The following is a 22,194-nucleotide window of genomic DNA, read 5'->3' as shown; positions in this document are numbered from 1 at the left end:
TCAAATGTTTGGTAAAATTCACCGGTAAAGCCATCTGGTCCTGGACTTGATTGTTGGGAGGCTTCTGGCTACTCATTCAATCTCCTTGCTAGCAACTGGCTTATTCACATTTTCTATTTCCTCAAGAGTCAGTCTTGGAAAATAATATGTTTCTAGAAATTTTTCCATTTCTTCCAGATTGTCCAGTTTGTTGGCATATAATTGTTAGTAGTGGTCTGTTAGGATCTTTTGTGTTTCCACAGTATCAGTTATAACTTCTCTTTCATTTTTTATTTTATTTATTTGAGCCCTGTCCTTTTTTTTTTTTTTTTTAAGATTTTATTTATTTATTTGACAGAGATCACAAGCAGGCAGAGAGGCAGGCAGAGAGAGGAGGAAGCAGGCTCCCCACTGAGCAGAGAGCCACGATGCCTGGCTCAATCCCAAGACCCTGGGATCATGACCTGAGCCGAAGGCAGAGGCTTTAACCCACTGAGCCACCCAGGTGCCCCGAGCCCTGTCTTTAAATCATCGAGCCTACCTAAAGATTCATCAGTTTTGCTTATCTTTTCAAAAAACCAACTCGTCATTTCACTACCCTTACTGTTATCTTTCTAGTCTCTATTTCCACTCTGATCTTTATTATTTTCCCCCTTCTACTAACTTTAGCCTTCATTTCTACTTTTTTTAGTTCTTTTAGGAATAGAGTAAGCCAGATCCACAGGCAGCACCACTACTTACATACTTTCAAAGTATGTAAATATATAGTCTTATGTAAATATATAGTTTTATGATTACAGAATCATAAACCCTGCTGACTTTGAGACCAGGAAATCTGGAGTTAATCCCCAGGGTGACAACTGGAAAACTCTTGCTTTAGGCGTATATAAGCTCCTTTCTGGGAGGCATCTGTGAACTGTTACATGGCCACGGGAGAGGACTAATATGGTTATCTCCCTGCCCATCTTATCTGGGGGCACCTATGTAGCCTATGAATATATGGCAAACCTGAATCCTGCCTGCCCCTCAGGTTGAAACTAAAGGAGAAAAAAATACACCTTTTTCAAATGAACTCTAGGGTATATTTTAGTCAGCTGGTTGTGTGGTGCCCTTGGGGGTGATAACCTGTGAAGAACTGAATATTTTAGGCCCAGGGAGTCCAAAACAATCCCCGCTGGCCACCAGCACCTGGTGCTCAAACGGTGTCCCTTGTGTAGACTGCACATGCCCACTGGCTGGCAGGGTAGACCATGGGGGCAGGGCATTCAGCAGGAGGAGGGTAGACCTGGGCTGTGGTGCGGGCAGGACATTTCTTCCTGAGCTAGAAGGCTGGGTGGGAGTGGGGAGTGTACAGAAATGGTGTTTGCCAGCATCTCTGTCCCTGGAGATTCCCAAGGGGTTCCTGTATCTGGTAGATGCTATAACATTAGCAAATGCATTTCCTCAGCATACGGTCTAGGTGTCTTTGAAACTTACTTTTGTGCTGGGTCCTGGGATGAGTGGGTCTGTGTGTGAGTCACTTAATAGTGGATTTTCCATTCCCTAAAGCCCTATAGTTGTTAAGCCCTGTTGATTTTCAAGGCCAGGTGCTCATCTCTCTGATGTAGTTCCAAAGGGCCGAGGTACCTGCTATGGAGCACAAACCCCTCAATTCTCAGGGACAAGCCCTGTGTTATGAGATTTCTCCCAGATGTTGGTCTTTATGCTTAGGGTGGGATTTTTTGAAAGACCATGTATTGCCTCTCCTACCCATGTCAATGTGGCCCTATTGTCCTTTGCTGTAGAGGTCCTTTTGGGGTCCTTTGGGGTCCTTTTCATAGAGAACTGTTTGATACATAGCTGTAGCTGTATTCATGGGAGGAGGTTGAGTTTAGGATCCCTTATATGTTACCATCTTGAATGTCCTCCTGATAAACTGTCTTAATAAAATATTGACAAACGCTATTAGGACCAAGTAAGTAGATCTATGGAAATGCAAGAATGGTAAGAATAAGTATATAATTCATTATAAATATTTTACAAGAGGAAAACTGTTTGATCACCAGATACAGAAGAGACAATTATAAAATTTCCAAGAATTTTCAAAATATTAGAAATGTCCTTAACTCGGTAAGTGGGATCTATCAGAAATTAAGAACTTGTATAGAGGGCGCCTGGGTGGCTCAGTGGGTTAAACCGCTGCCTTCGGCTCAGGTCATGATCTCAGGGTCTTGGGATTGAGTCCCACATCGGGCTCTCTGCTCAGCAGGGGGCCTGCTTCCCTTCCTCTCTCTGTGATCTCTTCCCTTCCTTTCTCCTACTGTGATCTCTCTCTGTCAAATAAATAAATAAAATCTTAAAAAAAAAAAAAAAACTTGTATAGAACACTGGTAACATTGCCATTAAAGTCAGGAACAAAACAAGAATCACCACTATCACTCTCATCAGTTTTCTCAGGTTCTAACCAACAAGATAAGATTAAAAAGAGGTTGAGTAGGGGCGCCTGGGTGGCTCAGCGTGTTAAGCCTCTGCTTCAGCTCACATCATGATCTCAGGGTCCTGGGATTGAGCCTGCATGGGGTTCTCTGCTCAGCAGGGAGCCTGCTACCTCCCTCCCCTTCTGCCTGCCTCTCTGCCTATTTGTGATCTCTCTGTCAAATAAATAAAATCTTTAAAAAAAATTAAAAATTTTTAAAAAGAGGTTGAGGAGAAGAACAAAAACATATGCAGGTGATTTTCTTTTTTTTCTTTTTTTTTTAAAAGACTTTATTTATTTATTTGACAGAGATCACAAGTAGGCAGAGAGGCGGCGGGGGGGTAGGCTCCCTGTCAAGCAGAGAACCCGATGCCTTGATCATGACCTGAGCCGAAGGCAGAGGCTTTAACTGACTGAGCCATCCAGATGCCCCTTGCAGGTGATTTTCTTAAAAACACTTTCAGTCGGTACAAAATAGTTAGAGCTAATAAATGTGCAATAACTACATAGGTATGCCAAAATAAATAACCTATCTTCTCCAGGAGTCAAAAGCTGCCATGATGCAAGCTCATTTCCACTCTCACTTTTCCAGGCTTCCAAGAGCTATCTTAGCAGTAAGTCTGCCCCATCCCCTTGGGTTAGATCTTTCGTTCCAAAGGTATCCCAGATCAATGAAATCTTGAGTATCTAAGGCCCTTGCTCAAGGACCCTCAAAGTCCAATCCCAAGTATACTTCTCTGGCTCCTTAGTAAAACAATGCCAGATTATTTTTTCAATTCCTTCAGTGTGTAATCTCTTTCCTCCCTAGGCCCAGCAGTCCCTAGGCAGATTATGCTGAGATTTAACCCAGCTACCACAATCTCTCAGCTAGGATAAGAAATGAGAGCAACTACGGAAGAGGTCTTTTTGCAAGGGGAGGGAATTGTTACCTCTTAGAGGAAGTATAAGCCACTTTTGCAATCCCTGAGGGTTTGGGGTATCTGCACAACCAACGTCTTCACAGGTATCCCCATCCCATATTTCAGGCTTTAGGATTACCCAGCCAGGACCCTAACTGCATAGCTGAACATACAGATATCTTTAGAGCTCTGTAACTCTGTCAAATCCTATGTCTGTTCTTTCACTGCAGGAAATAAAGTCCTTTTTTTTGAAGTCCACTATCCCTCTGCAAGGCAGTAGTACAACTTAATTGGCCAGTTCTGCTATCCTTGTAGGCATTGTTTTCCCCATATTTTTTAAATGCTTGAATCATTGTATAGACAACAGCATTTCCCTCTTATGGGATGTTTTCCTGGGTCACTATTGGTCAAATCAGTAGTCAAGTGACCACCTCATGCCAAGGACTGAGTACACCATTCCACAAACCCCATCTTACTGCCTGATTTCTTACACTACTCCCTGTACCAACTACGTCAGTTCTGGCTCTCAAAAATACAGATGCTAAGAAGGGATTACACATGTAAGATACTGACTAGAGAAAATGTCTGTGAATGATAAAATAGACTCAGGAATTCAAAGGGACAGCCTGTAGACTATAGTACAAGTTTGAACTCTATAAATAAAGAGGGAAGGTAAGGAAATACTGGGTGGAAAGAGCTTCTGACTACAGTGTATTTCCGAGAAAGTCTCATCCAGACTGCTGAAAAGTTCCCCAAGGCAAAGTTGTGCATTGAAGGAGTTCTGCACTAGATAGTAAAAAACACAAGTATAGTACCTGTGCTATGCTCAGTTAATGGCTGGAAGCAGCCACAGGTCTTCATGTCCTCAGCTCAAATGCAATGGTGGATCCAAAGGGGTGGCAGCTGGCTATCAGTCCAGTATGTTCCCCAGAGCAGGTTCTCTTGAAGGATATCTAAATGGTGCACTAATAACGGCCATTGCATCAACCAAATACCAAAACAAATATACAACTATAGCAATTAAAACTGTCAACTACAGTTGACCAACTAAAACAATGAAAACAGAGTAGTGAGTTCAGACTCAAATCCACATACATGTATGTGTAAGTGTCTGTAGATTTAATAAAGAATGTGATTAAAATAGCATTTCAAATTATTTAATCTATAAATGATATTGACAAGTGGTTCTTCATTTGGAGGAAACACTTTTGGCATCCTACTTCACATATAACAAACAAACAAAAAATCCAAGGAAAATACAGAACATTAAAAAAAAACATAACATGAACAAAAAACCAAACAACCATACCTTTGTCCAAAAATGCAAAATTAATCACACAGTTAAATATAATTTTTTTTAAGTATAAGAGTCCAAAGGGCAAACATAATAAAAGAGACAAGAGCAGACAAAAGATTTTAACAAATGTCATTTGCATGACAAGCTGATGGTAGAGCAGTATAGCAGACCTTAGAACAGAGGAAGTTACAACCTAAATGGCCACAGCAGTGATCAAAGAAGAGAACTAATTATCTCTACAACAAATCAGAAAGGACCAGGGTTCAAAATCTGAGGACAGGGTCAAAGTCTCTAAAGAGAGGGGCTACACAACTGGACCCCTTCCCAATCAGCCACTCAGGCGCCCCTGATGGAAAGAACTCTTGTTTCACAATTTTGTCCAGAGTTAGTTCTATTTGTGGGACATTAACTTCAACACATATAGTGTTAAGGTGACCTCTGTATAGTTTTCATTCCTTTAATTTACATATAACTTAACCTGTAAGTTCTTTGAGGCCAGCAACATATAATGACTTTGTTCACCCTGTCCCCTCTGCCTTGAACACCTTCCCAAGCCAAACTGCAAACTCCCACTTAGGGATCCTCTAACACCTAGTTCAAAACTTTATCTGTGAAGCTTCTCTGACTCAAGACAGAAAGGTTATTTTCTCTGGGCTCAAAATGCATTTGTGCACATCAATCACGGCAATTGATGGCTCTATTATTACATTTGAATCCTTGATTCAAACACATTTTCTCAAGTCCTTTATAGATCTTTCAAAAATGCGATGTATCCAGATTTTGAAATTAGAATTTGTTTTTTATCAGGCGTCTTTCTATGTAAGACGTCTTACGTTTTTAGTGCATCAACGAAGGGTGTCCACACAAATGATCTGGTCAAAACATAACCACGTTTTAACGAAACCCGGTAAGTAATGACTACAACCCCCAAGATGCGCTGCAGGATCAACGTGTGCGTCGTGTCTGTTTTCACCTTTCAGACGAATGGGTTGTAAAGAACGGACGACAGAGCAAGCTAGGAATTTCTTTAAAAACGGCAAGTATTCTGTGAAGAACGAACGAGGACTGAAATACACGACTGCCCAGCACATGACTGGTATCCACAGGGGAATATTTGACAGTTAATGTGATGTTTGACAACGTGAATGCCCAGAGAATTCCTCCTTAGCTTATTCAGCGCTGACCACCTCCCGATAGATAACGCAAAAAATGCTCCTAAGAGAAACTCAAAAGTATCAAAAGAATGCTCTTAGATGCGTTAGGAAAGTAAGTCCCCTCCACTTCCCTAAACTTCTCTGAAGACTTATTTTCCGAGCTTACAAACAAGGGAAGAGCACTGCATTTTCGCAAAGTGGAAAGCATGCTTTTCAATGCCCAGCTACCAAAAGCCTAAGGGTGATAGGCTTTGGCGGGAAATAAGAATTTGTCAACACACTAATGTTCCACTGTATAATCGCCTGGGTGGTCCATAGAACACTTCCTGAGGAGATGTTTAACTCCCAACAGATGCTACGCGTTTTAGTGGGTTTCCGGTCCCCGTAACTTCCAGGGGTCAAAGTTCCTACATATTCAAAGAAAGAAATTTAAGTTATTTTTCTCCCTTAGGCTGACAGGGTCAGCTTCCATTAAGGAGTGCGGGCACATTTCCTTCGTTTTTGCCCAGGGTTAGTCCGTCCAATGATGCGTACCTCCCAGGTATGCTTTACTTTTTCCTCAGAGCTGGGTCCCACGGCTCGTCACACCCCCGGTGCAGCCAGCAACCGCTCGAAAAAAGATCCAAGCCTCCGCTCTTGGCGTCTGGCTCTGAAAGGAACCTCCCGTCACTAAAGGCTACAAGGAACTCGCGAGAACCGACCACCCGGCCGAGATCCCGCGCCAGCAGGCGGTACCCAGAAAAGAGGAAGTCGCACTTAGACCCTCCCACTTAGAGCTTGTACTCCGTCCGCCTCGCGAGAACACCGAGCACCGCAAGCTCGGGAAGCGCGTGCGGAAAGCCGAGGCACCGCGCATTGGGCTCGTCGGCCGCCGTAGCCCCTGCTAGTACAGCCCGTGCGAGCCTGCTGGAGGAGGAAGAGAAAGGCAGAGAGAATCGGGTTACAAGATGGCGGATCTGTAGTAGTTACCGCGGCGGCGGCGGCGGCGGCGGGAGAGCGAGCTCTGGGGGGGCAAAGGGAGTGGAGGGTGGGTGTGTGCGGAGGTGAAGTGAAAGGTTACCGGGCCTCCGGACGGAGAGGTCTTGGTGACTCTTGTTGCCCCTTCCCGCGACTGAACCTTGGGAGCCATGGTGAACTCGGGCCTTTCCGGAGCCGCCGCCGCCGCTGCCGCCACCGCCGCAACGGTCTCTCAAGAGTGAGGGGCGCGGACGAGGTGAGCGAGGAGGCGGTGGCCGGGGCGGTGGGGACAGCAGCCACCATGTCGGATACGCGCCGGCGAGTGAAGGTCTACACCCTCAACGAAGACCGTCAGTGGGACGACCGAGGCACCGGGCATGTCTCCTCCACTTATGTGGAGGAACTCAAGGGGATGTCGCTGCTGGTTCGGGCTGAATCCGACGGTAAGGTTATTGGAACATAAGATAAGGGGCAATCAGTGCCTCCGGTTTGGGCACAGCCCTGGCGTTTAGGCCCTGGGCCGGGTACGGTTACTACCACATCTTGGGACGGCGCATTGGTTTTGTGCCTGCACTTCTGTACGGTAAAAACAAACTACTTTGTCCGGATTTACCCTCAGTCAAACGTTGATTCTGTTCCCCCGCCTCCTGTCCCTATGAAGGGTTTGACCCCTTCCTCTCCAGTCTTCGCCTTTGAGTGAGAACGGAGGAAGCAACGAGAGACAGAATAGTTTTTTTCTCGTCCTAGGGAGCTGACCCTCCCCCTCCCTTTATTTTTTTGTTTTCTTATCCATTATATGTCTATTTCAAAAAGCTTAGTGAAACTTTACTTTCTGAGTGGACTTTTTTTTTTAAGGTTTTATTTATTTGACAGGTAGAGATCACAAGTAGGCAGAGAGGCAGGCAGAGAGAGAGAGGGAGGGGGAAGCAGGCTCCCTGCTGAGCAGAGCACCCCGATGTGGGGCTCCATCCCAGGACCCCGGGATCATGACCTGAGCTGAAGGCAGAGGCTTCATTTAACCCACTGAGCCACCCAGGCGCCCCTGGACTTTTTTTTTTAAAGCCCATTTTTTAAAAACCCGCTTGCCTCAGTCGACAGGTGCTGGGGAAAACCAAAAAGCACCTTTTCCTGCAGTTATTGCAGACTGTTGCCACGATACATGCACGCACAAGCATATCTGTAGTCTAGGATCCCCCCCCGCCAGGCTGCCTTTGTAGAGGTTGCCATGAAAAAGTGGGTGCTTTACAACCGAAACAAGTTAGGACACCAGTACAGATTGTAAACTTAAATCCGTTGGTTTATTGTACGAGTCATATGTGAAGTATTTTAATTATAAAATGTAGAGCGTAATGAAAACCTTTCTCACTGTAATCTGAACGCCTCGATTTGAGCAGTTATGTGCAGATAATAGAAAAATAACAATCTTAGATTTATTCTTGTACTTTGTACTCTTTACCTTTTGTTTTGAATAGGTATGGACATTTATTTCTATATGAAGTATCCTTCATTTTGTTAAGGAGTAAAGCAAAAATGCCCTTCTGTTATTTGTGTACTAAGTACTTAGATTCCTGTTGTGGTCCTTTGTAATTTGTTTTGTTAAACTGAAAATGCAATAAAATGACTTTGTTAAAAAGAGCTTGGCTTCAAGTAGTCATTTAGACCTCAAAGTTTTCATTTCAATAAAACTTTAATGGACATCTAGTCTCCTTATATTTTGGGTCTGAATGTTGATCTTAGGTGGATTTTTTTTCCTTTAAGGGTTATATATGGGGGATAAGATGGTGTGTTCTATATAAAGCAGAGATCTGAAGAGAACATGAATCAGAATATATTTGATTACTTCTCATGCCTAGCTAGGGGAAGAGAACAAGTTCTTTTCTTTAAATTCATATTCAGATATTTTATTCAGAATTTTACAAATTGAAACTTAACAAATACTATTTTTTATCTTTCAGGATCACTACTCTTGGAATCAAAGATAAATCCAAACACTGCATATCAGAAACAACAGGCAAGTAGTTGTTTATCTTTAATTTGAAAGACTTCATCTGTGATCAAGGAAGTATTAATCTGACAAAGATGGGAAAGCTTTCCTGACAAGAAAAACATGTTTGGTAAACAGAGTTACACATTCTATGTATTTCCCTATAGGTCAAAAGTTTCAAACTGAGAAAGTCAAAGTTTTTGTACTGGCAGTAATTTATTGTCTTTGAATTGAGCCACTGTTGGTTTATGTTAGAATACAGTGTATTCATTGGTCTTATTTACAGAGAGTCAGGTATCTTTTTTACCCTGTATACTAAGCCTTTTATTCTCAATCACATTGAAGGAAATGACATAAAAGAAAATTAAAGGGGTACTCTTTAAAGCAAGGAAAGCCTATTTGTGGTGTGAAATTCAATCCTTTGACTCAAGCAAAGGTAGAGTTTTTGAAATAGAAGCACTTAAATCCTGTTCTTTAATTGTGTATTTTTAATATAATCAGTGGATACTTTATAAAAAGTGTACATTGTCAATCATGTAATATTTTCTGTTAATATTTATTGTCTTATTTGGGAGAAGAAAACCTGTGTTGTATTTTAGTATGCCCAGTTACTTAATCTGGAAATGGTAGTGGTGATTCGACCTTTTCTTCTGTGAATGTTTTCATTTTTATCATGGAAGATTTCAAAATTTATAAATATAGAAAATGTGTGTCTGTGTAACACTACCAAATTTAACAATGTTAACATTATACCATGTTTGTTTCTAATTTTTGTAATGTAGAACACTGTGGATAGAGTTAAAGCCCCCTTTGTGCCCATCTCATTCTATCCATTCTCCATCCTTTATAGGTAACCACTATTCTGAAGTTGATGTATTATTTCTGTATATGCTTATATACTTTATCTGCATATGTATGTATCCATAAATAATATGTAGTGTTTTGTGTGTTTTTAAACTTTACACGGTTGATCTCATGCTCTTACATGTACTCTGATTTTACACTCAGCAGTTCATTGGAAGATTTGTTGATGTTAACAATGTAGATTTAGGTTTTTTTTAAAACTGTATAGCATTCTTCTTTTATGATATACACCTATTGTTAGACATTAGGATTATTTCCTGTGTGTGTGTGTGTGTGTGTGTGTGTGGTATGTAAAGTGAGTATGACAGATTTTTGAAGGAAAAGATAAGTTATTTTAGGATTATATTTATATCATCAATACGTACTTCAAGGTCAATGAAAATTTGGATACCCAGAAATGCTTCACAGTTGGAAGAATGAAATTATGTCTGTTGCACATCTCGTTATTAGTAAAGGTCTAACTGTTAAACAATTTTTTTGTGTATGCAATACATTCTTAATCATGTCTTTGAAATATTTCAATTTTCAATTAATTTTTTTCCTTCTGCTTAGGAAGTACTGCATGTCTTTGATGGGGAATCAAATTAAACATTTGTCCTGTATTAAACACCTGAAAAATGTTTCCTATACCTTAGACATTTAAGTAAATTTAATTTCTAAGTCAGCCAAGCAGATGGTTATTTTCTGCATGGAATTTTACCAGGTAGCTACTTCTGTTTTATTTTTTGTTGGCCTTCTTTTTTGTGGGGAAAGAAATACTGTTTTGTTATCTTTTTTCCCCCTATCTGCACAAATATAAAATTCTCAGAAACTGTCTTCCTACAAATTAATTATAATATGGGTTCTTCTCAGATTGTATATAAAATTCTTTAATTGTTGTAACTATCAGATCACATATGGTGGAGGTTTGTGTATAAAATAGCCCTCCGACATTTGTCCAAAAGTACATGATATTTCACTAGGAACTTTGGAACATGATTTTCTGTGTAATATTACTCTGCTCGAAAACTTAAGTATTGGAGAAAAAAGTACTTATTTTTAAAACTTTATCCTATTGGGGAAAATGTTTTCTGTAATTAATCATATTTCAATAATATACTATTGGGATTTTTAAGTATTTTTTTCCTAACTGAATTACCTTTACCAAATAACATTAAACTATAAGAGAACTCTGTAGCACTGAAAATAATATGGAAAAGCTTTGTACCTAAGATTGAAAAATGTATAATTGAGGTCACTTGTTTTGTTTTCTTTATTTTTATTTAAATTGAGTGCACTTTTCTAATAGAATCAAAGAGCAATTTAGGAATTCTCTTAAACTTAGTTTCTTTGTTATGGATACAGTTTTTTCACCAAAATCTTGTTCAGTTTGCACTTTTTACCAGATTATACAAATTGGGATTTCCAAGCACAATGATGTTTTTCTGTGTCCATTAGAATTACTTTTTAAATGTCATTGTTTAAGTTATGCAGTGTATTAATCCATAAAATAACCATTTCCAAAGTTTATATGAAATATATGAATCATTCTGATTTTTAATTTTAAAAAGATTTAAGGGAATGAGAATGTTCATAGTTTATAGGAAATTTTGTTACAAAATACAATGAATAAATTCAAAGAGCACTATTTAAGATTCTTTTTTAACATTGCAGTTCTAAAATGAGCCAAATTCTGATGATGGGCTCAAAATAAGTTAAAGAATGAGTTGAATTGGAATGTCAAAGGACCCCATATCAATAGGTCATCATTGATTCACAACACTTTCTTGCTTCAGTACTGTAGACTATAGTGAAGTTGTTAATGGGAAGAAGATAAACTTAAAGGAGCTGATAAACTTGTTAAGTGTTTAAATACATTGGAAACAGAAGAGAATGATGATACAGTAGAACATGAAATAGTGTCTGATACATGCCAAAATTTTAAGTTATTTAGAATCCATCCTACGGATCTTGACTAAATCAAAAGCAGAGTCATAGAGTTGTATACCTTTCATATTTAATACAGTTTTAATACAATTTGGGTTAATTGGGTTTAGGAAAGAAGTACAGGAAAGTCCCAATCCTTGGTTTTATTGGTAGACAAGATGTAACAGGTGAAACAATTATGTATTGATAATAAACTATCTGATAAAGGGTTTTAACCCAGTCCTTATTGAAAGCTCATGAAAGCATTTAACAGACGAGGCAGTTAGGGCACAGAAAGTTCAAGTTTCTTGACTGAGATTTTACAGCAGGTATGAACCAACACAGAATTTATATAAAGCAGTTTTATTCCACAGACTTGGACAGTAGAAAATTTTAAAAAGGAAAGATTAATTTGAATTAGAATTTTTAAGAAAAATTTTACTCTCCCTGATGGTGTCTGTTGAAGGAATTGTGATAGGTAAGGAAATAGTACACCTGACACAAAAGTTATTAAGGCTCTTGGCAGCAGAGGTTTCTTATTTGTGAGCTTGGTTTACTACACAAAAGGGAGCTATTCTAGATTCTTTTTTTTTTTTTTTAAGAATTTATTTATTTATTTGACAGAGATCACAAGCAGGCAGAGAGGCAGGCAGAGAGAGAGAGGAGGAAGCAGGCTCCTTGCTGAGCAGAGAGCCCAACGCGGGACTCGATCCCAGGACCCTGGGATCATGAACAGAGCCGAAGGCAGTGGCCTAACCCACTGAGCCACCCAGGCACCCCATATTCTAGATTCTTGAGTAGGGGCTTAACATGATGAAAATGATACTGCGTTTAGGAAGCAAGTGTGGCAATGTTATGAATAATGAATTGGGGGTAGAGAGGGAATAAGAGCTTTAGGAAGCAAGACTTTTTGTTATAATTCAGATGCAGGAAAATGAAAATCCGTTCAGTGTAGTAAATGGAATTGTAAAGAAGAAGTAGAGCTCCAGTATATTAACAAGAAAGTGCTGGAAGATTTGGAGAATGATTAAATATGACAGAGAAGGAATCAAGGATCACTAGTAGTGTTTTCAGTCTTGGGGCCAGGGAAATGATGGTTCTATCCAGAAACTGAGAAGGTGACAAGAAAGCAGGTCATTTGGCTAGTGACTTGTATATTTCAAAAAAGCAAAAATCCCTTTTTATTTATTTTGGATAGATAATACATTCACATCTTTAAAAATTTAGAAAGTATTTGGTGAAGTCTCTTCCACTCTGAACTCCATCCATAATTTCCCTTGCTAGAGGCCACCAGTATTGCCAGTTTCTTGCGTATCTCCTAGAGGTTTTATGCATGTGTAAACAACTAGGTATATAGTCACATACACATTTTCCCTTTTGTTGGCATAAATGGTAGCATACTATATACTGTTCTGTTATCTTTGGTTTGGATTTTTTTTTTTTCCACCCCTTCTCCACCTGTGGTTTAGATTTTTAAAGTTGAAAATCTTTTGAATATTTTCAGCAGAAGAATGACATGATCCAAAATAGTAACATCAGTGTGTGGAATTGAAGAGAGGCAATTACTGGGAGAGTAGTTGAGAGATCACAGCATAATCGAAGCAAGATACGATGTTGAACTGGGTTAGGGTGAGGTCAGTAAAGATGGAAAGAGGCGGATGGATTTGAGATACGTGTATATATAGAAGATAGAATTGACAGGACATGCTGCTGGGTTAGGTATTTGGTTTACAGGAAGAAGATCTAGTCAAGAGGAAGAATAAGCAATTGGAAAGAGTAGAGAATCAGGAAAGTGTGTTGTCTTGAAACAAAGGGAGAACAGGATTTTGTTAAGGAGAGAGGCAGTCCATGAATGGCTCTTCTTATCCTTCAAAGGTAAGATTGAGACTATTCTAGGTTTTAGCTAGAAGAACATTTGCCAAGATAAAGGTGGAGTTGAAAGTTTTGAATGCTGAGTTGAAATAACAGCATGGATTTATAATGAGTAGAGTCTACTCTAGCTATAGATCACAAGCATGAGTGGAGGACGTGAATTAATAGATTGGAAAGGTTGGGCAGTAATGGATGAGTGGAGGACGTGAATTAATAGATTGGAAAGGTTGGGCAGTAATCTAGGCAGTAATGGATGTTCTGGGTGGTGTTTTGGAATGGGACTAAGGAGAAATTCTTGGATATCAGATGAAGAGGGTTCTTACATAGGAGTCCAGATAGATGCCTAGATAAATACAGTTCCTCTGGGCGGGAGGTTAGGAAGCAAATTGTTGAGAACTTTGTGTTCTTTTAGAATTGTTTACATTTTTTTATGGGGCATAGTAGGAGGGACATGGGTTTAGAGCTAATACTGTTAATTAAGTTTTTTATTTCATTATTTCAAATCTCCTGAGCAAATTTTCTTTGGATCTTACCTTTTAAATGAAGATACTACCTATGTCATGTAATAGTTGTGAATTAATGTATGAAAATGCTTCAGCATTTTATGTGACAAATAAGCTCAATAAGATAACTGTAGTCATAATAATCTCATCAGTCCTACTCCTCTTTTCCAGTGAGGAAAGAAAAATCAAAGAGGTTAAATACTGTCTTGAGTCACGGAAATAGTGGACAGTGAAACTGAGTGGTGCTCAGGTCCTAATGCTAGTCTGGGGTTATTCCCATTATACCCAAATATATTTGGATTTTAGGAAGATACTAGTATTGTTTTTAGCAATAGCATCATGTCTGTTTTAGACTGTATGTTATGCCATACTATATTTTAAAAATCCACCTCAGAATAAGTTGAGGTCAAATACCCATTAAAGTAGAGAACTAGATGTTGCATCATATTTCTGGTTAATCACACTTATTTTCAGACTTCTAAATTGATTTTGAATCTGCAAATCAAAATCTACAAATCTGATTATTTCTCTTCTCCCTTTTAAAAAAAAATAAGCGATCCTTTTGAAAAACTTCAGCTCTGTCTGTATTGAATTTTATCAGTGTTGGGGCAAAGATAGGATCTTGACAGCAGTAGGATCTCAAATATTTCACGAGTAGAGTTCATTCATGTTAATGCACTAGAGAGGTAGACTGACAATGATAATCCATTGGTCTGTTAGACTATTGTAAATGTGTCACAGGTGGCTTTGTGAGTATAATGTAAAACCTAGAGACCCTTTCCATAGAAAAGATGTTAAAAGCACCCAGTTTTAAATACAGTTCTAAGGTATGATTTAGACCTTGAATTAAGAACCTTTGATTTAAACAGTATTCACCTCAAGAATGTATTTTTAATATTTAAGATCAGAAGTGACCATTTCTTATAATAAAACTACGTTGTGAGAATCTGATTCAGTAAAAGCTAAATTATCAAGCCTCTCCAGCTCATGTCTTAACTTCCATCCTGGTGTTAGACTTAATCACCTTTCTTATTTTTTTAAAGGACCGAACCAAATAAAATTGACTTTTTCTATTCTCCCTGCAGGCTCATTTTAAATCTGATTTCCATGGGGATATAGTGGTGGTTAAATGTTCAGTTGGTAGAGAAAAACTCATAAGCTTCTCTTAGTTTAAACAGGCATTAATAATGTCCCAAAGATTTGTGTGTCACACACAAATGAGCAAAAAATATAATACAAAGGGCACAGCATTTTGAAACAGACATTACATCTAAAACTGAGTTTGACTTTGGGATATGTAAGAAACCCTGCCTTTTGACACTTTTTGTTTTGTTTAAAATGTTCTTATGCCACCTTTGTGCTCTCTTACCTAGGAGCTTTTACTGTGACCTTTGTGATAAGCAGTTATTAGAAGTACTTCTTAGGGTTGTATTTTTTTTTTTTTTTAATTGAAATAGTAGGTTTCCAGGGAGGGGAAGAAGAAAGGATGGGATTTGTAACCCATTTTGAGTAGATTTTATAGAGCTGGAAAGTGCTTGCTCTGATGGCAGTTCCCTATCCTCTGTAACCAGCCAGAGATACACTTAGGTGATGTTTTCAAATTTGACTTAACAAAAGAATTATCGGAGACCCTTGTTAAAAATAAGAATTTGGGGCTTCACTCCAAGGAAGCATGGGAATTTGTATATGTAACCATCACCCAAGGTCAGTCCTCTTTATATTGAAAAAGGATTCTGAATATAAATCCCATTTAGTTTCTGGGGTTTTGACTGGCTTAGGGAGAAGATTTAACATTAAGAAGAAACAAACAAGAAAATTTTGAAGAAGGGGACTTAATTACTTTTAAGTCAGACTTGATAGCTTACTGGGACTTCTGCTCAGAAGATAGATGGGAACCAAATTGGAAAGGGCCCTGGGTGCCTGGATAAAGTACTCTGGATTTCATCCTGTTGTACTAGTGATCTCCAAGATGGAATGCACATTATATATAAAGCTTTGAGATTTGAGAAGAAGCCTGCTTAGATATTTTAATCAAAAGAAGAAATTGACTTCTGCTAATACTTAATAAGCAAGTGGTCAGAAGTTTAAAAAAAAAAAAAAAAAGACATGGTATTCTAAAAGTAACACTTCCATAAAAAGGTTCCCTAACTACTGTGAATTATGGTAGCCTGCACGTGTAGATAACTATTTATAGATATTTTCCAATTTAAGCTGACCTGTAACCCTAATAAAATGAACATACGCCTTAAAAAGGCCTGAAAGCAATAATGTAAGTAGAAATGAACATGATAATGGTAAAACTGACATCTATACTCCTTGTTAATCTGTCAGCAAGTAATAATGCAGAAACAATGGTGAAATCTCACGTAGGTGCCTGTGTGGCTCAGTTGGGTGTAGATGCCTTCAGCTTGAGTCATGATTTCAGGGTCCTGGGATGGAGCCCCATGTTGGGTTTCCTCTGCCTCTCTTCCCTGATTGTGTGCTCTCTCTCAAATAAATAAAATCTTTAAAAAAAAAAAAAATAGATCTCACAAGAAGTTGCTCTTCCCCCCCAAATTCAGAATTATTAGAAGGATGGTATTAAAGATTTGTATCTACTGGATTTGTATCTACAGATTTGTATCTACTGTCATTTGTGTGTATATACTGTGCCCTAAGTGTATATTGGGTATTAAAATGCTAATAATGGTATGGAGCCCAAACAGTTCAAACGTTTTTAAATGTTGCTTATTTTATCTTTATATAAAGGTTTTTATTTCTATTTTAGTGTGTGTTTTATAGAGCATTGCTGTACTAATATTCCTGAGTGTAATGTATAAATAATTCAAGACATACAAATAGAGTACTGGAGATTGCTGTTTGAAGCAGAGCTCTAAGAAGTTGACTCTGGTTGAGTAAAGTACATGAGCCTGAGTGTGTTTCCTAGACCTTTAACCAGAGGAGCTTTGTCTTTATATCTTCTTTATTACTTGAAGATTCTTTTCTTTCTTTCTTTCTTTCTTTTTTAAGATTTTTTTTATTTATTTGACAGACAGGGTTCACAAGTAGGCAGAGAGAGAGGAGGAAGCAGGCTCCATCCCTGGACCCTGGGATCATGACCTGAACTGAAGGCAGAGGCTTTAACCCACTGAGCCACCCAGGCACCCCTTGTTATTTGAAGATTCTTAGTAAAATTTTGCTTGTAAAAAGAGTTCTGCTGGGTTTTTTTGTTTTTATTTTTAAAGGTTTCAAAACCTCTTCTGTATATGGCAGGAGCCACAGAAAGTTTTTGTTTTATTTTATTTTTTATTTATTTTTGAATGTGAAATACATTTTTCTTTGTTACACAGCTAGAAAATGTAGAATTTTTTAAAAATATTTTTATTTATTCATTTGAGAAAGAGAGTGCAAACAGAGGGGAGATGTAGAGGGAGAAGCAGGCTCCCTGCTGACTTGGGCGCCTGATGTGGGGCTTGATCCCAGGACCCCAAGATGACAACACAAGCCAAAGGCAGATGCCCAACCAACTGAGCCCCCCAGGTGCCCCATGGAAAGTTTTTAAATGAAAGGAGTTACCTGATAAAATTTTAGAATATATGATTAGCAAATTTTCCTTCCAAGGAGCACAGCCAGGCAGAAGAGAGAACACAGTTTTCCAGTTGTTTTTCTTACCTGATTAAACAGCAGATAAGTATTAATCTGAGACCTGGATTAACTGAAGGATATTTTTCCTTTAAAGATTAAAGCTATCAAAGTTTTAAAGTGTTTTGATTTTGAAGACTTTATCTGAGACCCTTTTTAGTATTACATATTTTAATATCAGGCCACAATATTTAGAAGGATTAGATGAACAATCATTAGTTATAAGGTATTTTTATAGATTATATACTTGGTAATTAGGATGTAAACATGTATATTTTCTTTTTTTTTTTAAACATGTATTTTCTGAAAGTCAAAGTTTTAATCATACTAAACTTCCGTTGTTACATATCCTTAAAAAACTGTCCATTTCATTGAGTGTTGCATAATGATTTTTTGTGTTTAGATGTGTCTGTGTTTTAAACCCAAACTTTGGTTTTTAATAAAGGGGTTGACAACTTTTTCCTAAAAGCTTAACTGACTTTTTGTTAGTGGTAAAATTAGGGACATTAGTAGAAAAACACCTAAACCCCTAACTTCTTTACAAACTAAGCTGCTGAAGTGTTGGTAATACTTAGAGCTAGAGTATATTCATTTCATCATTGTTTTGAATTCTTTCATATCTTGAAGGCTTTTCCAGATTCAGAGGAGAAAGGCAGTAGAGGATTCAAATGTCTACATTACAGCTTGGCCAAGAGTGGCTAAATTTTCCACTCGACATTATCTTGGTAACCTGAGCTAGAGCCTGCTAAGCTCTATGTTTTAATATTTTATATTAAATAAATTTATATTAAAAACACATAAATAAAAGTATATATTTTAATATTTAATAAATAACAATAATTTTTGTTTCAGAAAATAGCTCAATGTCATTTTAATACCCAAACTGTTCCATTGCCAGTATATTACTAAGTTTCAAAGGCTAGCAAAATACAGTTATATTGTATTGATTGAGTGTACATTAATTACACTCATCAGAGGGCATTTGTCATTACTATGCTTTTTCCTGTTCTCTTGATTTCTACTTCGTAGTTATTTCTTTTTTAGCTTTTCTAGTGTGATGATGTAAAAATCTTTATTTTTAAACAGGATACGTTAATTGTTTGGTCGGAAGCTGAGAACTATGATCTGGCTCTAAGTTTTCAGGAAAAAGCTGGCTGCGATGAGATTTGGGAAAAAATTTGTCAGGTAAGGTTCTTTAAATAATATTAGTTTAAGTTTGCATTCTTGACTTTTTTTCATTTTTACCTGAAAGAATATATTAGAATGTGGAGAGAGCATGTGTTTATCACTTTAAAGTTCGATAGAATATATTCATAATTAATAAAAGGTCAGTAAATAATTAAGTTCTAAGTCTTTGAGGTTTTTCTTTAAAATTTGGTCACCTGCTTACCTAATGTTTATGAATACTGTGTGCCAGACACTAATGATTGAAAGTGCTCATGACTTCAGTTCTAAAAGAATTTATAATACGGCAGAATATAAGATAGGTGGTAACTCTCAGGTACCTGGAACTTTTTTTTTTTAGGATTTATTTTTAGAGAGGGATACAGGAAGCACACAGGTGGAAGGAACGGCAGGAGAGAAACTCTCATGCAGTCCCCACACAGATCCCAACATAAGGCCCAATCCCATAACCCTGAGATCATGACCTGAGCTAAAACCAAGAATCAGATGCTCAAGCCGCTGTGCCACCCAGGCACCCCTAGCTCTTTTTTTTTTTTTTTTTTTTTTTTTATTTATTTATTTGACAGAGATCACAAGTAGGCAGAGAGGCAGACAGACAGAGAGCAGAGCAGAGAGCCCGATGTGGGGCTCGTTCCCAGGACCCTGGGATCATGACCTGAGCCGAAGGCAGAGGCTTAACCCGCTGAGCCACCCAGGCGCCCCTCTTTTTTTTTTTTAATTGGTTTTTATTTTAGGGGCACCTGGGTGATGCATTCAGTTAAGCATCTGCTTTCAGCTCAGGTTATGATCCCGGGGACCTGGGATCAAGCCCTGCTTCATGCTCCCTGCTCAGTCAGGAGCCTGCTCCTCTATCTCCCTCTGCTCCCTGCCCCTAGTGCACCCTCACACACTCTGTGCCTGCTCTCTCTCTCTCAAATAAATAAATCTTAAAAAGGAAAGTTTTAATTTTAGAAGTTCAGATTTATAGAAAATACAGAGAGTTTTTGTGTACTTTCTCCCTGACACCTTCTCCTCCAGTTCTTCCTGTTAATAGTCTCTTATATTTGTAGGATACACTGGTCATAATTGATGAGTTAATATTCATACGGTGTTATTGTTCGTTATTATTATTCCTCATACATTATTATTAGCTAAAGGCTATCTTTTATTCAGATTTCCCCAGTTTATTTCACTTATTTATTTTCTTAGAGAGTGAGTGTGTACAGTTGAGCATAGTAGGGGCAGAGAGAGAGAGAGAGAATCTTACGCAGTCTCCATGTCCAGCATAGAGCCCAACTCGGGGCTCAAGTTTATGACCCTGAGATCATGATCTGAGCTGAAATCAAGAGCCAGTTGCTTTAACCAGTTGAGCCACTGATTGAGCCACCCAGTCATCCTAGTTTTCCTCAGTTTAAGACGTAGTGTCCTTTTTCTATTCCAGGATTCCATTCAGTATACCATACTACATTTAAGTATGTTTCCTTAGGCAGATACAGTCTGTGACAGCTGGTAACTGGAATTTTAAATTAACCGTAGCATTTTAACTATTATTTTCTGTAAATCGGATCACTTTTTCAACAGTTGCCTAATGTAATATTCTGTTCTAGTGTTTTTGACTCTTGTCATTTTCACTTCTATCAGCTTTTCTTTATAGTGATTCTGATTACTGAAGGTTCTTGAGTTAGTTTTAATGCATCTGACCACAGTAATTCTTTTCCTTAGTCTTCTCAGTAACATTGCCACACAGTGCAAGAAAGTATAATATGAACATTCTCATTCTATATAAAGCTTATTTAATGGCTGGCTCTAGGTCACAAATCTAAACTGGAGGTAGATGGTTTGTTTCTTTCCACCTCATATCTTACTAGGTATGTATCAGGTATTAATGGAGCGTTATTAGTATGCACTATTAAATAGAAGAATTTCCATTGATGAATAGGTGAAAACACTGGTAAATATGATTTTGCTAAATATGTAAATTTAAAATATACATAAGAATATAACACAGATTGTTTTGTTATTACTTTGCCTTTGTATTTTGCCTGTCTTTAAACTTATGGGCGGTGATGAAGAGAAGGTCCTCATACTTATTCTTGTGTGCTCTCCACAAGATTGAGATTGAATTTTACGTTTGCCAAGTTTTCTGTAAAGTGAGATGTAAGACTTAAAAATGATCTCTGTTGCAGATTCAGACACATGCAGTCCACAAAACTTGCTGCTCTGTTCTGGATTCAGGAAACCTTAATCATGCATGCATTCATCTATAAGATGAGGGGAAAAAACTGGTCCATGAAAAAGTGAAAGCATGCTGAAGGATACAAAACTTCAAAAAGAAAAGAGGGAAACACTACTGTTCAGAGTATTAATAGTATAGGGGCGCCTGGGTGGCTCAGTGGGTTAAAGCCTCTGTCTTCAGCTCAGGTCATGATCCCAGGGTCCTGGGATCAAGCCCCACATCAGGCTCTCTGCTCACCAGGGAACCTGCTTCCTCTTCTCTCTTTTCCTGCCTCTCTGCCTACTTGTGATCTCTGTCTGTCAAATAAATAAATAAAATAAATCTTTTTTTTAAAAAAAGATATATAAAGATTAAACTTTTTATTATAAGTTCCTGAAAAATGATACTTTGTTTTGTAATCTCCCTCCTCCAGTAGTGTGGCAACTGGCACATGTTGTGTGTGTGCTCAGCACATATTTAAAGAATGAATGAATAAGATAGAAGATAAACATCTTACTTAGAACTAAGATGTTAGGGGCTCCTGGGTAGCTCAGTCAGTTACGCGGCTGCCTTCAGCTCAGGTCATGATCCCATAATCTTGGGATCGCGTCCCTCATCGGCATCCCTGCTCATCGGAGGGTCTGCTTCTCTCCCTCTGCCTCTTCCCCTTTCCCTGCTTGTGCTTGCTCTCTGTCTCTCGCTTGTTCTGTGTCAAATAAATAAAATCTTTGAAAAAAATAAAATTAAAAAAAAAGAAGTAGGTTGTTGGATTACATTTCTCCTGAAACATATATTTATATGGTGGATGGTATTTCAGCATATTACATTATGCCTACTCCCCTCCCACATATCAGCATGTACTGTTTAATATTAATTCCTGGATCTATATATATATTCTGAAGACTTGGTACATTTGTCCTAGAAAGTTTTGCTGAAATTTGTTTACTGTTTTTCACTCGTGTTTTTTAAGAGTTCCTACAGCAACTGTCAGATTCGCTTTTTTTTTTTTTTTTTTTTGGTGAGAAAGACTCACAAAACTCCACAAAGCTGTTATATTTATCATTACAGTTTATTACAGTGAAATGATACAAATGATACAGATTAAAATTACCAGTGGGAGAAGGCACATAGGGCAAAGTCTGGGGCAGTTCCAGGCTTGAGCTTCCAGTTTTCTTTCTCAGGATACTTACGCAGACAGCACTTACTTCCAACAATGTTGTGTGGCAACCTGAACATAGTATTGCTGACCAGAGAAGCTTACCCCAACCTTTGTGTCCAGTTTTTCACTGGCTGTTAGTCCTATAAGCAGGCTGACTGCCCTGTGA

At 38.3% G+C, this 22,194-nt stretch overlaps 1 protein-coding gene and 1 long non-coding RNA gene across 9 annotated transcripts in view; one reads left to right on the top strand and one right to left on the bottom strand.

Moving 5' to 3' along the window:
- The window catches only part of LOC106004474, a 56,552-nt gene extending 49,992 nt beyond the window's left edge, over window positions 1-6,560 (bottom strand). For 4 of the 5 annotated variants that reach the window (XR_001177490.2, XR_001177491.2, XR_001177489.2 and 1 more), the window contains exon 1: window positions 6,319-6,560. This is a non-coding gene — a long non-coding RNA (uncharacterized LOC106004474). Of the gene's footprint in view, window positions 1-4,148; window positions 4,299-6,318 lie in introns of all 5 variants that reach the window. The other variant, XR_001177487.2, reaches the window with a different exon arrangement.
- A 148-nt stretch (window positions 6,561-6,708) lies between these two features.
- Window positions 6,709-22,194, top strand: part of PPP4R3B (protein phosphatase 4 regulatory subunit 3B) — a 68,784-nt gene continuing 53,298 nt past the window's right edge. The window contains exons 1-3 of one of the 4 annotated variants that reach the window (XM_004780301.3): window positions 6,709-7,184; window positions 8,697-8,752; window positions 18,577-18,675. In XM_004780301.3, the coding sequence (XP_004780358.1) occupies window positions 7,043-7,184; window positions 8,697-8,752; window positions 18,577-18,675 (297 nt within the window). In that variant the 5' untranslated portion in view covers window positions 6,709-7,042. Of the gene's footprint in view, window positions 7,185-8,696; window positions 8,753-18,576; window positions 18,676-22,194 lie in introns of those variants that run through there. The other 3 variants (XM_004780299.3, XM_004780298.3, XM_045077857.1) reach the window with 3 other exon arrangements.

This window comes from Mustela putorius, unplaced genomic scaffold (assembly GCF_011764305.1).
Source record: "Mustela putorius furo isolate JIRA1106 unplaced genomic scaffold, ASM1176430v1.1 tig00000224_pilon_pilon_pilon, whole genome shotgun sequence".
Taxonomy (NCBI): domain Eukaryota; kingdom Metazoa; phylum Chordata; class Mammalia; order Carnivora; family Mustelidae; genus Mustela; species Mustela putorius.
Note: the sequence above shows the minus strand (reverse complement) of the source record. Positions and strands in the feature narration are given on the sequence as shown.